Raw genomic sequence first — 18,176 nt, forward strand, 5'->3', positions numbered from 1 at the left:
ACTCCCATTGGGCTGGTTCCGAGAAAGAATTGGCACTGAATGCACCCAACTGGACTGTGTTCTAGCACCTGCCAGAGATGACAGCGCCACCTATGGTCAAACAGAACACAATGCAATCCAGCTAGACTGGTACTGAGATCAAAATTTAGTATAATTGAACCCAAAACCAAACTGCGGTTCCAGGAATATTAAATGACAAATACACATAGCGTGTGCTCTTCAGGAGCTGGCACTATATATATTTATTTTTCTTTTTTAAATGCCCAAAAGGAAAAACACCTATAAATGAAACGCGGCTAAATGCAAGTTACTGCGTTTAGATGCGTTTGGCTTCTAAAATGTTTGAAACTTTGGCGTCTGAACCCAATTTTTTGCTTTCAAGCAAACACTGTTAAACACAACTGCCTAAAAATGACAATAAACAAGACTATGTACATGGTCACACAAGATATCATTGAATGAGTTCAGGGGCAGTTGAAAAAAGGGTCCAACTGCCTCTGAACATACATTTAGCAGCGTCCCGTGTACATGAGGCTTTATAAGTTGCCATCAAACAGTAGTTTTGGATTTGTCTGGATTGCCCCCATACATCAGCGCTAATCCATTAGCTCATATAGGGAGAACCAAGCACATGCCACCTGCCCCACAAGCGTCTGTTTCCATAGTGACGCCTCCGTGCAGGAAGTTGCGGCGCCGTTTTTTAGCGTCCTCCTGTCAGGCCGGATGTGACGTGAAATCCACCGCCGATGACGTCCGGGCGGTGACAGCGAGGGAAGGCGGCCGGTGAAGGCTGAGTGCAGGCGGGAGCCTCGATTATTAGTATGGATGAGCAGACACAGAGGCCGATCAAAGGCATTCTGAAGAACAAGAGCTCCCAAAAGAGCGGCGTCCGTGTGCTGACCAAGGATGAGCTCGTCCAGGACAGAGAGGACGATCAGAGGTGGGAGGGGGCCGATACTGAGGGGAGGGGGGCTCTCCAGATAACTGCGTACATCAACCTGTCACTGCTGACACCTGACATAGAGACATACCATCCGATTCACAGCTAGATAATCACCTTGCTGCACCTAGAAATCACACTGACAGAAAGTATAACATGTTCTGAGTAGAACGGCAGTCTCTACACTGCTAATCCCACACTGCGCACTCCTCTGGAACTAGTTTCACTTTACTAGTGAAGTTATGAATGAGCCCTAAAGGAAAAGAGGCTCTCGTTACGAAGGGGTTCTCATTACTAAGGGAATCCTGACACATCTGTAGTGAATCTATTACTTTGTTTTCTTGGTTCACAGTGGTGTGGTGCATGTTATTGTGCGTCTTGTTAGGGCAACCTATTTGTTTCAATGTGCAGCCTCATACAACAAAAAGGCGGATGTCATTTTTATTTTATTTTTTATAATGCAGTACGCCACAACACGTGTGTAGTGTGTTACTGTGCTGCAGTGCACGTACATTGGTGTGCCGTTATAAGTGGATAACAGTATCCCACAATGTCAATATTTTCATGCATCTTACAGCTGCACAATTGTTTGCCTAAAAATACCTAATGGATTTGATTTAGATCAGGGATCGCCAAACTGCAAATCCCTCCCTCCCTCCCGGCCGACTGCCCCTCTCCTCTCGTTTCTGTTAAAAAAAAATTTGTAAATAAGTACGTTTTCTTCAATGACGGGCACTGATATGGCTGCACCGATGAGGTGTCACTTGTAGGCGGCACTGATGGGTACTTATGGGTGGCAATGATAGGTTGAACACTGATGGATACCAGTGACACTGATGGGTGGCATTTCTGGGCATCTGTTATATAATGGTGCCAGTGAGTGCCCATTTGTGGGCACTGATTGGCACGGATTGGGAATATTTTTCACATGTGGATGGCCATGGGGTACATACCTGGCCATCCACATGTTGCCCCCTTCCCTGGTGGTCCTGGCAGCTCTCTTGGTGGTCTAGTGTGGGCATGCGAGGGGGGACTGTGCTGATAATCAGTGCAGACCCCTTTCCTGTCAGGAGAGCCACCAATCGGCTCTCCTCTACTCGTGTTTGTTAGACGCAAGTGAGGAAAAGCCGATAAATGGCTTTTCCTGTTGACATTGTGATCAGCCGTGATTGGACATGGCTGATCACATGGTAAAGAGCTCTTTACCAAGATCGATGGAGCGGTGTGTCAGACTGACACAGCTCCACCGATCGCCACGATCCCCCCCCCCCCCCCATGAGCGCGTGGTGGCTGTTATCCTCAAGGACATCATATGACGCCCAGTCAGGATAACTGAACCACCGCCCGGCCATCATTTTGATATAGGCTGGGTGGGAAGTGGATAAAGAGATTCTAAAGTCAGAAGTTTTTTTATTTTTTTATTTTTTTTATCTTAATGCATTAATATAAAAAGCCTTTATATGTGCATGAGCACCCCTAAAACTGTCTCCCACTGCTGTCAAGCAAAGTCAGCTGGCCAATCGGGAGAGAGGTTGGGGCCGGGTCAGGGCTCTGTGTTTGAATGGACACAGGTTGCTGTGACTTGGCTGGGGGGGCCCCCAAAGAAAGCTGTTTGCTTTGGGGGCAGTCAACAGGGGGGAGGGGCTAGGATCACAGAAGAGGGACCCGAGAAGAGGAGGGTCCGGGCTGCTCTGTGCAAATCCACTAGAACAGAGCAGGTAAGTGTGACGTGTTTATTATTTAATTTTTATTTATTTTTTAGGAAAAAGAGACTTTACAATCACTTTAACCTCCTGACTGCTGGCTTTCTTTCTTCACCTCCACACATATTTTTACATACAAAAGCAAACGTGTGTGCCGGATTGAGAGCAATCGCTCTAAAGCCTTCATTCATTGTTAACCAAGTCAAGAGGAAGCCATTGGCTCCTGCTGCCAAAAGTCAAAACCTCTTAGTAGAGGATTGGACCGTGCCACACTGCTTCTATAAACCCACTCAGACCAGCTCCAGAGCAAGCAGCTTGCTATGGGGGAACGTTGAGAAAAAGCGGAGCCTGATGTGTTGGCAGGGGGACCTGGGAAGAGGAGGATTGGGTCGGTTCAGAGACATCTATGATGCTTAATATTTTAAGAGAAAAAAATCTAAAGGTTTTAAAATCACTTTAAGCCTTTAGAACAACTTTAATTTGCTATATACTACATTTTGTAGAGTACATGCTTCCATTAGATAAATTATTTATGACAAGATTGATCTTTCAAATCTCATTAAAAATGGAAATTACTTTTGGTCCTTCCACTCAAGTTGTGTAATGAATTAAAATACACACAGTGTATCCTCATTGCTTTTGTAAATTTTTATGGCAGTTGCATCTTTTGACAATACATCAAATCGGAGGTGGGCATTTTATTTGCATATATATCTTAATATTCAAAGCTGAACTTCGGGAAAACACTTTTTAAACTTCTGGGCCAGCATAATTACCTCTGTGTAACATCCAGGGGGCTGTGGGCATAGCCAGTGTGTCCATGTGAGAGGACTCTGAACCCTCAGCTTCCGCCGACACCCAGCTAAAGATGGGCTCAGAGGACTTCCCACGGGTGCACGCATCCAAGGGGCTGATGGCGATGCTCATATTCTCAGTGGTTGTCCGTTCCTACTGTGATCATCCAGGTGGTGCGGCAAGGATTTGCCATCACGTACAGTTAGTATAGCTCACTCCAAGTCCTTGTATTCTTTTCAGTTAATAAAAGACTTTCTGTGATTGGATAAGGTGTAGAGCAGAGGTGAGCGGATGTCACTCTACCCTCATGCAATCGTCAGATGTCGTCTATTCTTTGAAAAGAATACAAGCTGTTTTGTTTTTTTTTTAGCTGGAGGAAGTGCCAAGAAAGCAACCCTTCCATCCTCAGTGTAAAGGAAAGGAAGTCACTGCAGCACCACATGGAAAATCCCGGCTCAGACTGTATGAAGCATGGGTTACTACTGCCAATTTGAGAAGCCTCAGCAGCCCTCCAGATGTTGCATATCAATCGGGTGTAACCACATTGGCCCAGTCTAGTTTTCCTGGACTTCAGGTTTAGATTTGTAACTGCGGCTACAGAAAACCTTTCAAAATATCCTCCTATGTTGTCGCATTTGATCTGCTTCTCTGCGGAGAGCCTCAAGACCAAAATGCACTGATGCCTAAATGACCACCACTTCTTGCCTCCTCATCCACAATGTTGGCTTATTGCTGTGATAGACCGTCACATTGGCCAACAGTGAGGTGCGAGTGGTGTGCAGAGCTGATAATCAGAAAGTTGGCCAGATCATTTTTGCAGCTTCCCGGTGTCTTGTCATATAAAGTCCCCCATCCGATAGTGTCAGCTGTGTACTGCGCATGCGCAGTACACAGCAACACAGATTCCGAAAATTGCCGAGGATGAACGGCGCCTGCGCCGTGAGTCCAGGTTCCATCCCCACTATCCAAGTGGACATGGAGTAGAAATATAAAAGAGCCGAGTGCAGCGAGGCCGAGCCCGAAGCGTGGCGAGCGAAGCTCGCCCCCGAGGGGCCCTCTAATATTCACAACCCTATGTCCGCTTGGATGGTGGGGCCACCACCTCCACTCACGGCGCAGGCGCCGTTCAACTTCTGAGATTTTCTGAAGCTTTGTCTGCTCCGTACTGCGCACACAGGCGGACGCTATATGATGGCCGGACACTATATGGCACAACATCGGCATTCTGCAGAATAGGTGTCGGCACTGCAAAGAAAGGGGCCTTTTTTATTTTTTGCTTTAAATCCAGCCTATCGGGTCCTGTTGAGTGTGTATTCTGTGTGTCTGGGGAGGACCCTTGATTTAGGCTGTATATAGGGTCTTCACTACTGCATGGGATGTGACATTGGTCCTCTCAATGGGGGGGGAATGGGAATAGTGGACCTGTGGTACTTCCTGTGTTCACAGTAATTTATTGAACTTGGATCAGTCAAAATGGCTCATCCAGGAAATGGGATATTCAATTTGAAATTAAATGTACCAGCTCACCCATGAAATAATTTTCATCTCTTGTTTTATTAGCTTACTGTCTGAGGAAGACTCTTGTGTCTGTAAGTGGTTGTAAACCCTTACATATACCCAGTGTAATGACTGGCCTCAGATGATACAGAGAATGAAACAGTTCCTCCTAACATAAGTTGTACTTGTTTTATGTACAGCTGTTTTTCTCCTACATCCATTCAAAGTGCAGAATTTGCACAGGACCTCTCAGCTCTGAAAAGGGGGGAGAGCTGACATTACATCAGTGAGAAGAACTGAGAGCTGATTTCCCCCCTTCACACAGGGACAGTGCTGAGGCTATCAATCACAGGATTTGCCCTCCCCTGTCACTTAGTCACTTAGTTTCTCTTGGTGTTAGGAAAACTTGTCAGAAGTGATTCATGTTGATGGCAGAGGAACGGAGCTGCAGACATAATTGATGTTTAGGGGGAGAGCTTGCAGCTCTGCATAGAAACCAATCGGCTTCCAGGTTATATTGTCAAAGCTTAATTGAACAAGTTGAAGTTAGAAGCTGTTTGGCTCGCAGATTCAGAGTGCTCCAGTTTTAGTTAAGTCTAAATATTGAAAATAAACTTCAATTAAAAAAAAAAACACACAGTAAAGTTAGCCCTTTTTTTTTTTTTTTTTTTTTTTTTTTTTTTTATGTGAAAGATGTTACGCTGCAAGAATTGTGATCTATCTGATTCTCATTTTAGCCAGAATCATGCAGCTCTAGTGTACACTATAGAGGGATTTGCTTTGTTTATATTTTGTGTATTAGTTTTACAGCCACTTTACCAGTTCTAGTTGAGAGGTCACCCGGAGTCTGACAGTTCACATTCTACCAGCGGATTAATATGCTGCTCAACATGTTGTCTCCTGCCTAACAATATTGCATAATAGAGTAATGTATTTTATAGGAATGTAAGAACTGTTTTCAATGCTGTTATTGTTAATGTTTCAACGTGATTACAGCTGGTGTTATGTGACTAAATTTGGTTAGTTGATGACAGTTGTCGTGCTTTAGAGGTGCTCTCACATCTGACTCTGAGGTGTCCCTAGACTAACGAAAAACTAGTATACATTTTTCATAGGAAGGCCTGCATAATTGTAATTATTTTAAAGTGGTTATTAAACCTCCAGACAGAAAATATCGACAAAGGATATCCCTCTATCTGTACTTGTCTCAATTAAAGTGATTTCTTAAGGCCCCTTTTACACTGAGGCGTCAGCGGTAAAGCGTCGCTTTACCATTGTTTTTGCATGGGGTTTTTGGCCACTAGCCGTGTGCTTTTGACCCCTGCTAACCCGAAAAAGGGTTAAAACAACCCGGAGGATCGGCAGCGATGCCCATTCATTTCAATGGGCAGGAGCAGTGTATAACACCGCTCAAAAGATGCTGCTTGCAGGACTTTTTTTTTTTTTTTTTTTAATCGCCCTGCAAGCACACTACTCCAGTGTGAAAGCCTGGGCTTTCACACTGGAGAGACAGGAGAGGCTTTACAGGCGCTATGCAGGTGCTATTTTTAGTGCTGTAGTGCCTGTAAAGTGCCTCAGTGTGAAAGGGTTCTTAACCAAAAAAAAATGCAGATCCTGGTCCCTAAAAGTAGATTACACTGCACAACACTTGCTATGTAATCTGCCCCCCTCTAAACTGAAAAAAAAACAAAAAACTGAACATTGCACTTCCTGTATGCTCACTCTAAACGTATCACAATAATCGGGGCAGCTCCGCCCTGATCACTGTGGTCAAAGTGCCTACCTCCGTGATAGGCTGCCCTACTCCGCTCTCCTCTCCCCCCTCCTTCCTGCCTGTCACCCCTATCTGTGTCTCTCTGGCCTCCCCCTCCTGCCACCCTTCTTTTAAAATATAATTCAAAAATTTTCACTGCCAACCTCTCAGAGAGGCTGGCATAGCACACCATGTCATTTAGTTTTCAAAAATGAGCTGTGCAAATACCTAAATTGAGTGGTCTTCAGGCTGGTCACGTGACTCACGGCCCCTTTACAGCTATAAGACAGGGCTTCTGCTTAGGAGACGAGCAGCCACCTGATCTCCCCGGCTGACATCAGGCCCCTCCCTCAGAAGCAATGTATCAGAGCTGTAAAGTGGCCGCGAGTGATGGGCCCGGCCCAATGACAGCTCAAATTCAGTATTTACAGTGCTATTCCAGCCTCTAATAGAGGGGCTGACATTAGACCTGCACGATTCTGGATAAAATGAGAATCATGTTTTTTTTTTTTTTTTCTTGGAGGATAGATCACGATTCTCTCATGATTCTTGCCGCGTAACGTCATCTCTCACATTAAAACAAAACAAAAAAAAAACTGGGCAAATTATACTGTTTTTGTGTTTTTGCTTTTTTATTAATTGAAGTGTATTTTTTCCCCAAAAAATTGCGTTTTGAAAGACCACTGGGCAAATACAGTGTGACAAAATATTGTAGCAATTGACATTTTATTCCCTAGGGTCTCTGCTAAAATATATGTAATGTTTGGGGGTTCCAAGTAATTAGCAAAAATATTGATTTTAGCTTGAGAAACAAGTGTCAGGACAAAAAAAGATTTTAGACTTTTTTTAAGTGGTTAATCTTCCTGCATTTACAGGTTGTTTAAAAATTTGGCAGACTGCCCAGATTTTTTTTTTTTTTTTTTTTATCACACAACTTTCTCCCTTTGATCTAAGAAGAGTAAGGCCTCTTTCACACGGCGGATCAGTGATGATCTGCCCCGTGGATATCTGCTTGCTCAGCGGGGATCGCTCCATCATCATCCGATCCCAAGACAGATGGAAAAGTAGGTTTTCCTCCATCACACTTTTTCTGATTGGAACGGGTAGGATGTCATCGGACATGTCGCCGCTGACATCCAACGCTCCATAGACCTCTATGGCACATCCGTTCAGAACCGCCTGAAAAACTGACAGGCAGACCTGAACGGATCGGCCGTGTGAAAGAGGCCTTAGTTAAAATGTTTCATGCTAAACTTGGCAGATGTTTTTTTTTTTTTTTGTTTTTTGTTTTGTTTTACAGCTAAGTGAGTATTTAAGTCTCTCTACTTGTTTATGTGAAAGAATTGGCAAACTCTGCAATAGAGATCACCAGGAGGGTTGAATCGAGGTCACAATTTTTATTTTATTTTTCTAACGATTAATTGTGCAGCTCTAATATATATAATTGTATTTATTTTACAATACCCTTTAAGAGCACTAAATGTAATTTCTGTTTTGCTGCTTCATTCCTCGTCAGCAGGAGTCACTTCTGACATGTTCCTGACACCAAGAGAAAAAAGGTGAACAGAGGGACCTCCAGCTGATTGGCGGCCTCATCTCTGTTCCTGTGTGAAGTGGGGTGTGTCCCTTCCCTCCAATCAGCTCTCAAAAATCTCCTTACTGAGCTCTACAGAGTGTAACTTCAGCTCACCACCCTCTGTTTTCTGACAGCTCAGACAAGCTTTATAAATTCTGCACTTTAAACAGATATAAAAAAGCGAAGGCTGCAAATAAACAGATGCAACTTACTGTATGTAAGAGGATTTGTTTTAATCTGTGTATCACCTGAGGATAGTCACTTCACTGGGTATATGCAATTATTTATAGCCACTTTTAAGGCTGGATTCACACCTATGCAGTTTTAGTGCTTTTAGCATTTTGCAGATTTGCACCACAGAACTTGTTCCATAGGAAACAATGTTATATGGACTGTAGTGCAAATCTGAAAAATGCAAAAAGCACTAAAACTGCATAGGTGTAAAAAGCCTAAGACTGAATATTCAGATGCTTGCCTAGTTCAATTATTGCTGGTTCTATTAAAGACAGATTTGCCTACCCTATGCCATATTCATTTAAATATGTCTTTTGCCTTAATGTTTCCATACTTTTATGCTTTTTTATGCTTATGCTTTTCTAGAGCCAATGATCAATTATAGTAGCCTAAAAAATACATTGGAGATTTGTATCCAGGTGTTAGGCATGCTGGTTGTTGGGAGGCATCTGGCAGTGGTTGGGTATGACTAGGCAGTTTACTGAATATATCGTCATTCAAAGTGAGGCTGAATTGTTTTTATTTTGAAAACGTTTTGACTTGGAGTTTTACTTGTATTTGCTTCTAGTAAGAAGTCACAGAAGTGGGATGAAATGAACATTCTGGCAACATATCACCCTTCTGACAAAGACTATGGCTTAATGAAAATAGATGAGCCTAGCACACCCTTCCACAGGTAAGGATGTCAGACAAATTTCTTAATATATATAAAGTACGACAACCACTCAGATGACTCTAGATGATTAATATAAAATCCTTGTAAATTAGCACATTTTATAAATGTACCAAGAGAACTATGTAGACTGCTATTGTTGACCTCTCTTGAAAACGCTAACTTTCTGGCTGTTGTATTGATCAGGTGACTTTAAGTTTTAGGCCCTGTTCACATAATTGCTTTGCCGTAACAGTAATGTGACTGCACTGACCAATCAACACATGCAGTTGCTGTGTACAGAGTGAAAAGTGTACGGATTGGTAAATGGGTAGATGGGGATGTCAGATAACTTGTTCAACAGCAAGCAAGTTCTAGGACAGTGATGGCGAACCTTGGCACCCCAGATGTTTTGGAACTACATTTCCCATGATGCTCAACTACACTGAAGAGTGCATGAGCATCATGGGAAATGTAGTTCGAAAACATCTGGGGTGCCAAGGTTCGCCATCACTGTTCTAGGACATCAAACAGCAAAGAAAAATCTCCAGCTCACTTGCCAGCCTGGTAAGGTGGCTGATAAGTTGTTTTTTGACATGCGTCGCCCTTCCATGTTTTCCTTGTTTTGTAATGTAAGTTCTGAGGGCAGACCAGAGGAATGGTTAGGGTGTTGGTTGGTAACATTTTATTTTTTGGATGCAAAAGGAGAATTAACCTTTTAAATCGCTAACGGCAAGGCCAGGGCTCGACAAACCCCAGGCGCCTAAGCTGCCACCAGCCCACTCACTATTGATGCCCCTGAAATGCAGCAGCATTAACACTGACTGCCGTCGTCCTCCCTCCGCTAAGTGTGTGAAACTGACAAGCAACGGAGAGGGGAGGATCTGCCAGATTTCATCTTGATGTCAGGGTGGGCGGGACCCGACCCGGGTGGGCGGCACCCAGCAGCTATCAAACACCAGCCAACGGGATCTGGGCGGGCCGCTACGTGTATGTGGCCCGCCCCTTTTCTTAAGCAGCCCAATCGTTGGCTAGTGTTTGATAGCTGCTGAGTCCCGCCCACCCGGCCGGGTCCCGCCCACCCTGACATCAAGCTCAAATCTGACATATCCGCCTCTGTTACTTGTCAGTTTCACACCCCGGCTGGGTCCCGCCCATTCCGACATTAATCTCAATTCTGGCAGCTCCTCTGTTACATTTCAGCAACAGAGTGCTCCGTGTGAAACCTGCCAGGGCCACCGCCAATCAATACTAGAGGTCGACCGATAAGGGTTTTTCTCTGGCCGATGCCGATATTTAGAAATCATGGCGGCCGATAGCCGATATACGATGCCGATTTTTTTTGGGCCGATATGTTAGGCCGATTTTATTTTATTTATTTATTTTTAATCCCCCTTGATCTAACACACCTTTCCCACTGGGGCGTTTTTTAAGGCGCTTTTGGGCTAAAAATAGCGCCTGTAAAGTGCCTGCAAAATGGCTCCCCTGCAGTCTGTGTGAAAGACAGAGTGCTTTCACACTGAGGCGATGCGCTGGCAGGATCTTAAAAAAAAAAAAGTCCTGCAAGCAGCACGTTTGGAGTGGTGTATACCGCTCCTCCACCACTCCTGCCCATTGATATGAATGGGCACCACTGCCAAAGCGCATGTAATGCGATTTGGCAGCGGTGCTTCATGGGCGCATTTAACCTCTTCCTTGGCCGCTAGCTGGGTCATATGTGCCCCACTAGCAGCCAAATAGCACCGCTAAAATGATGGTAAAGAGCCGCTAAAACTTGCGTTTTACCATCAACGCCTGTCCGCTCCAGTGTGAAAGCAGCCTTCATAAGTGATACAGAAAATTTCTTACATTTAAACATTTATTAAACAAAACAAACCTCCAATCAGTTTACTTGTATGTATGATCTAGATAAAAAAAAAAAAAAAAACCCTATATATTAAATAAAAACAGGTAGTCAAAACTTTTGGACAAAAAAAAAAAATGGGCTAACTTTACTGTTTTTATTTTATTTTTTAAATGGTGTATTTTTTTTCCCAAAAAAATGCATTTGAAAGACCTCTGTGCAAATGCCGTGTGACATAAAATATTGCAACAACCGCTATTTTATTCCCTAGGATCTCTGCTAAAAAAAATATATATAATTTTTGGGGGGTCTAAGTGATTTTCTGGCAGAAAATACAGGATTTTTACTTGTAAGCAACAAGTGTCAGAAAAGATTAAGGGCCGGTTCACACTGCGAGCCGCGGCGAGGCGTCTCCGACTTCCTCGCCGCGACTTGCAGGGGGGGTCAGCGGCGACTTGCAGAGGACTTCTGCATAGAAGTCAATGCAAGTCGCCCCCGAAGCCGCCCCGAAGTAGTACAGGAACCTTTTTTCTGAGTCGGAGCAAAACGAGTCGCTCCTCTCAGAACGGTTCCATAGCACTGAATGGGGGCGACTTGCGGGAGCGAGGCGAGGCGAGCCGTGTCGCCTCGCCTCGCGTCGCAGTGTGAGCCGGCCCTTAGTCTTTAAATGGTTAAACTGAGAACTTCTACACACAGAGATGACTTCATTCATTCAAGTGTAAACATTGTATCATTTAGTTCTTTTCTTGGCAGTCTGCCCAGAGAGGAGGAAAGTGTTGCTATGAGGACTCAGGCAACTTACACTGACTTCTTACAGAAGTCATTTCAAAGTCCTGCTGTAGAATCGGCTTTTTATCAGCACAATCGGCCGATGCCGATTATTTAAAAAACTGCAAATATCGGCCGATATATCGGTCGACCTCTAATCAATACCACCTGCAACCAACCAGTGCCACCGCCAATCAGTGCCACCTGCCACCGCCAACCAGTGCCACCGCCAATCAATACCACCTGCAACCAATCAGTTCCACCTGCCAGTGCCACCGTCAGTCATTGCCACCTGCCAGTGCCGCCAACCAGTGCCACCTGCCAATCAGTGCCACATGTCCCCTGCCGGTTCCAAACCAGTGCCTGCCAGTGGCAACCAGTGCCATCTGGCAGTTCCACGTGCCTGCCAGTGGCAACCGGTGCCATCTGGCAGTTCCACGTGCCTGCCAGTGGCAACCAGTGCCAGCCAGTTCCATCTGTTGCCAGCCTTACTCTTTCTGGTCAGCCCATAACCCTGATGTAACAGCGTTTCAATGGAGTTATTGACTGGGTGCTCCATTGTGAGTTAGGGATAGGGGGTTAAAATGAGTGGCCTTACCCCAGGAGCTGACAATCCCTAACGCTCTTAAAAAAACAAAACAAAAAAAACTGGCTCCTAACTTTTTTAACTGGCTCCTAAATTCAAAGCAAATTTGTCAACCCCTGGGCAAGGCAAGTGTTTTTCTTTGCTGGTTGGTTCTTTTCAAAGGTTAAGACACAAGCTAAAATGTAATGTCGCTTATATGGTTGAAGTAGATAGACTTGTCTTTTTTTTTATTTATTTTTTCAACCCGACTAACTATGTAACGATATATAGCGGAGTATACCTGGACCAATTTATAAAGCCAAAGTAATGGTTATAAAAGGCTTTTGTATATAAAGCCCAGTAGTATGCTTTACAAATGTGCTTCGCTTGATTTGGTACCCTAAAGCCCCATACACACTATCAGATTTTTTGTTGATTTTTTGTCTTCAGATTTACCAAAACCATATACTGTGAGGTCAAACCTTAGGAATTTCAGTTTGTATGCAGTCAAGCCCTTGCACTACTTGGTTTTGGTAAATCTGAAGACAAAAATCTGATATTGTGTATGGGGCTTAAGGCTCCAATCCTACCAATGCAGTTTGATTTTCAGTGATTCTGCAGTGATTTTTGCTGTGGAAAAAAACGCACTGCATGCTTTTCTGCAGCGTCTCCATTGAAGACTGTTGAACCAAAAAAAGCAATAAAAAAGCATCGTTTTGCATTTTAAAAAGGTCATTGACCCCTTCCAAAAAAGCAGAGACATAAAAATGCATTGATGTGAACATGTTCCATTGGAGCCCATGTTAAACATAATGTCCTGTGTTAATGCAAAAAGCATGAAAAACACAGTTGTGCATGGCGCCTAAAGCAAACAATCTTGAGTGCAATGCTGGGCTCTTGCAGGCTCTTCCTCCAGCTTCAGATTAAGTGTCAATGGACTACAAGTGCAGTGGTCTGCTGTAGTGGGAGTGCCATTTGCACTATTCTACACCTTAAAGCGGTAGTAAACCCGCAATTTTTTATTTTTTTTTAACCTGCAAAGCAAAATGCATAATGAGCTAGTATGCACCGCATACTAGCTCATTATGAAATACTTACCTTAGAATGAGGCCCCGACATCTGGCCCGATCCACGCCAAGAGAGCTGACATGCTCCCTCTGCGTTTCTTCCGGGTATCGCGGCTCCGGCGCTGTGAGTGGCCGGAGCCGCGATATCGTCACTCCCGCGCATGCGCGTGGGAGATTTCATTCCCGGCCGGCCACTGCCGGATTTTCAGGCCGAGAATCCCCTTGTGCACATGCGCCGCTGCAGTCAGCGGCGCATACCGAGGGAAATATCTCCTAAACCGTACAGGTTTAGGAGATATTTTTTTTTACCTACAGGTAAGCCTTATTATAGGCTTTCCTGTAGGTGAAAGTTAAAAATTTGGGTATACAACCACTTTAAATGTCAGGCTCCTGCAGATTTTAAGTATAGCTGTCTGTCTGTACCTCTCTGAACTGCATAAAGAATCAATGAACCACCTTGCCAGTGCATTCACAGTTCATTGAGAGCCACAAGCTGCCAGCCATGGCTGTCATTTGCAGATCTGTGTGAATGAATCTTGCATCTGTGTGGGCGGAGTCCCGCACAGCCGCACTGTTATCCAATTGTGACAGTGGATGCAGTGGAGAGGATCTCCTGCCTGCTGTCACAATGCAGGGTCACGGGGGGGGGGGGTGCAGGGCTGCTGATTTAGTAATATATTACACCCTGAGTACAGATGTAACTTGTTAAAAGGTCAGCTTATCCATTTAAAGGCTTTGGCAAATTTGCCTACTAAATGGGATGCTTTTGTACAGCATCTAATTCTAAAGCGACAACAGTATAACTTTTTTTTTTTTTTTTCACAGAATGGTTGGTGATGACGATGATGATGAAGGAGCCATGAGTGATTCAGAGTCAAATGAAGCTTTGACAGCAGATGTCTTGGCACAGAAGTAAGATTTTTTTTTGTTAAACCTCTAATGTGAATTGCAATCTATGTAGTAACCATTGAAGGATATTGCTTTTAAAACGGACATGATTGTTTTCTATTTTAATTTTTCTGTGCTTGATTCTGACACAATTCCAACCTTTTTCACCACAGTATGTGTGGTGTGTCTTAATTACCAGAATAATCCCCAGCTATGTCTTTTATCTTAAACATAGTGTAAAAAAAAAGTGTGTGTATGTATAATCACGTCATAACCCCTACACTACCCCCTAGTGGTTAACTCCTTCACTCCCAGTGTCATTTACACAGGAATCGGTGCATTTTAAAGAGCACTGATTGCTGTATAAATGACAATGGTCCCAAAAAATGTCCGATGTGTCAGTCATAATGTCAGTCACAATAAAAATCGCTGATCGCCGTCATTGCTAGTAAAAAAAAAAAAAATTAATAAAAATGCTATAAAACTACCCCCTATTTTGTAAACTCTATAACTTTTGCACAAACCAATCAATCACTAATTGCTTATATATATTAATAATTTTTTTTTTTTTTTTTTTGGGGATCTTTATTCTAGCAAAAAGGAAAAAAAATGGGATTTTTTTTTTTTCAAAATTGTTGCTCTTTCTTTGTTTAAAGCGCAAAAAAAAAAAAAACGCAGAGGTGATCAAATATCACCAAAAAGCTCAATTTATGGGAAAAAAGGACGCCAATTTTGTTTGGTCGCATGACCGCGCAATTGTCAAAAAGACGCAGTGCCGAATCGCAAAAGGGGCCCTGGTCCTTTGGCTGCAAATTGGTCCGGGGCTTAAGTGGTTAAGGTCAAAATACTAGATGGTGGAAAATACACCTTTGTACACATAGCTCACTCCCTAGTATCCATGCCAGCAGGCATTTACCAACCTGTTAAAGGAGAAAAGGTATAGTTTTTAAACTGGTTATACAAAACGCAGTAATTTTTATAAATCATTTTTCAGGAGAAGCAATATATCTTTGTGTATTTAGCTGTTTTTCTATAGTTAAGCTTAAGGCTTTGAACATGTCTGTTTGCTCTATATGATGTGTGATGTTAAATATAGAAAGGATGGTCCTATTTTGTTTTTTAAAGCTTTGCGTGTCTTTAGGCTAGCTGCCGCAGAAGGAATGGAACCAAAATTCCTGACTGAAGAAGAGAGCAGTGAAGAAGAGGAGGAAGAGCTGACACCAGAGGAAAGAGGTACTTAATAAAAAATAAAAAAAAAAAGACTTCACAAACATTATAAATATATATATTCTCCCTGGAAGGATTTGCCCACTTCCTGACCAGGCCATTTTTTGCAATACGGCACTGCGTCACTTTAACTGACAATCGCACGGTTGTGCAACGTTTTACCCAAACCAAATTGTCCTTTTTTCCCACAAATAGAGCTTTCTTTTGGTGGTATTTGATCACTTCTGTGGTTTTTTTATTTTTTTTGTGCTATAAACAAAAAAGCGCAACAATTTTGGAAAAAAAAACAATATTTTGTACTTTTTTCTATAATAACTATCCAAAATAAATAAATAACTGGGTATATAATAAATATACCCAGTGAAATGAATAGAATCCGATGATAAAAATGAAACGAATTCTGTTACATTATACGTGTTTATTATAATTATATAGAATTTATTTATCATCAGCAGTTTGCACAGCACTTTACAAAATGAAGGCAGACATTAGTTACAATAAAATTTGGTACAAGAGGAATCCAAGGACCCTGCTCATTAGAGCTTACAATCTAATTATCTGCAGTCTTCTCTTTTTTCTACATCCCTTCAGGCTCGGTTCACACTCATGCAAATTGGTTTGGGGGTTCCCTGCATCCAATTCGCATGACAGGAGACTGACCGGCTCTCAATGGAGCTGGTTCACACAGCTCCATGGCGGCCATGGAGCGGATTGCACAAGGGTCCTGTTTGTCTTTGGCTCTGTTTTAGGTCCGAATTCAGGAAAAAATTCAGGCCTGAAATGGAGAACAGGTACTCACCGGACCCCTGCTGTGAGCCTCATCCGAAGACACTGTGAACCCAGACTCCAAGTGCTGAAAATCCTTCTGTGTCTGTCAGGAGCACAGAGGAGGGGATGGAGAGCTGCAGTTAACGCTCTTGTCCAGTTGTTTGAGACCTGACTGGAGGAAAGGGATGCATCCTCCTTCACACACGGCACAGGAACAATGCAGAGCTGTATTGTAAATAGACAAGCTGTGTGCTGAGCTCTTCCCCATCACCATTTTATCTCATGTCGTGACAACTTGTCAGAAGTGATGTGAAGTGCTGATAAGAGGAGCAAAGCCCCAGAGAGAAATGACAGAGCTTTGGAGATAGACAAACACTACAGATATACAGTATGTGCTTTGTTCAGATTTCATGACTAAGGTTTACAACCACTCTAACAGTAACCTCTAGTTAGAATAAAGAGTAAAAATTGAGGTAAGGCTTTAAAAGGGCTATTCCTTATAACTGTAAAGCCCCATACACATTATCACATTTTCTGCTGATTTTTTTTATTTATTTTTTTCCTTCCGATTTACGAAAACCATATACTATGAGGTCAAACCTTAGGATTTTCAATTTGTATGCAATCAGGCAGGCCCTTGCACTACATGGTTTTGGTAAATCTGAAGACAAAAATCGGCAGAAAATCTGATAGCATGTATGGGGTTTTACTGTTCTGTCTCATCTGTCACAGCTTTCTAGCAATCCTCAATAGCAGCTGTGAATAGTAGTTTACCTGAGTAAACCTCAGGTTTACCTTCAGACGTCTGATCTGCATTTTCCCATTGCATGTAATTTATTTTTGGTTCTACTGAGTACTTGTAGAGTAAGATATTTACTGTGAAGCCTCAGTTTATAGTTTGCTATTTTTTTACTGATGCATTAACTTATTCAGAATCTTGTATTGTTAAACTCAGAAAAGAAAAAGGAGTTTGAAATGAAAAGAAAACACCACTACAATGAAGGCATGAATATAAAGCTCGGTAGGCAGTTAATAGAAAAAAGCAATGAAGAAGATGAGGAAGATGAAGAAGATGAAGATGAGGAGATGCAAGATATAACGGACACAGATGGTAACGATGGTGAGAGTTGTGAGCTTTTTCTGAATTCTGTTATTACAGTAGAATATAAGGTCAATATAAAATACCCCAATTTAGACATCACCAGTGTTTTGCTGCATCTTGACGATAAATTCACAGGCTAGGACAATCTTGGACCTAGCTTTTATTTAACTGAGAGAAGCGAGTCATAACCTAGAGTGTTTGGGTTAGACATGGCTGAACAGAATTGCACGTTTTGTGGCAGGTTAAAACGGTTCACACTGCTGTATTGTAACTAAATTTACCAGTTTCCTATACATCAAATATTGCCCTTTTAACTACTTTATCAATAATTCTCTTTTAAACCAGATCTTCACTGCATCTGAGCACTATAAACCAAAAACACGAATTCCTTTTTTAATATTCAAAGCAAACTCAACCATCCATGTCTCTATGCTTTAGTTTGTTGAGAAATCGCTTTGAAAAACGTCCCGAGGCATTTCTGGACTTGGCCATCTTGAGTAAGGGCAAATGATTCATGTAGCATTTACTTCCTGGAATCCATCTGCTTTGCTCATGCATGCAGCAGAGTGTGCTTAGCAGAGAAATCTCTCTCTCTTCCCCCCCTTTCCCCCTGAAGACTCCTGGGATGTATGACATCATTTGCCTAGGCAAAAAAACAAGAAGCAACTTAAGAGATGTAAATAAAGTTTAAAACAAGTAAATATATATACTTTCCTGTCGATTTTTACTAATGCTAGCAACATAAGGATTAAAATGATCAGAGGGGGGCAAAGATCCCCCCCCATGCTAGCACAGCAG

The 18,176-nt window shown here is 42.8% G+C and overlaps 1 protein-coding gene across 2 annotated transcripts in view; it reads left to right on the plus strand.

Annotated features, from left to right (window-relative positions):
• Window positions 1-723: 723 nt before the first annotated feature.
• PPP1R2 (protein phosphatase 1 regulatory inhibitor subunit 2) overlaps window positions 724-18,176 on the plus strand; it is a 32,828-nt gene continuing 15,375 nt past the window's right edge. The window contains exons 1-5 of one of the 2 annotated variants that reach the window (XM_077487459.1): window positions 724-940; window positions 9,067-9,174; window positions 14,219-14,305; window positions 15,423-15,514; window positions 17,232-17,396. In XM_077487459.1, the coding sequence (XP_077343585.1) occupies window positions 822-940; window positions 9,067-9,174; window positions 14,219-14,305; window positions 15,423-15,514; window positions 17,232-17,396 (571 nt within the window). In that variant the 5' untranslated portion in view covers window positions 724-821. The remainder of the gene's footprint in view (window positions 941-9,066; window positions 9,175-14,218; window positions 14,306-15,422; window positions 15,515-17,231; window positions 17,397-18,176) is intronic. The other variant, XM_077487460.1, reaches the window with a different exon arrangement.

This window comes from Lithobates pipiens, unplaced genomic scaffold, assembly GCF_037356315.1.
Source record: "Lithobates pipiens isolate NorthernLeopardFrog02 unplaced genomic scaffold, aLitPip1_a1.2 Scaffold_18, whole genome shotgun sequence".
NCBI lineage: Eukaryota > Metazoa > Chordata > Amphibia > Anura > Ranidae > Lithobates > Lithobates pipiens.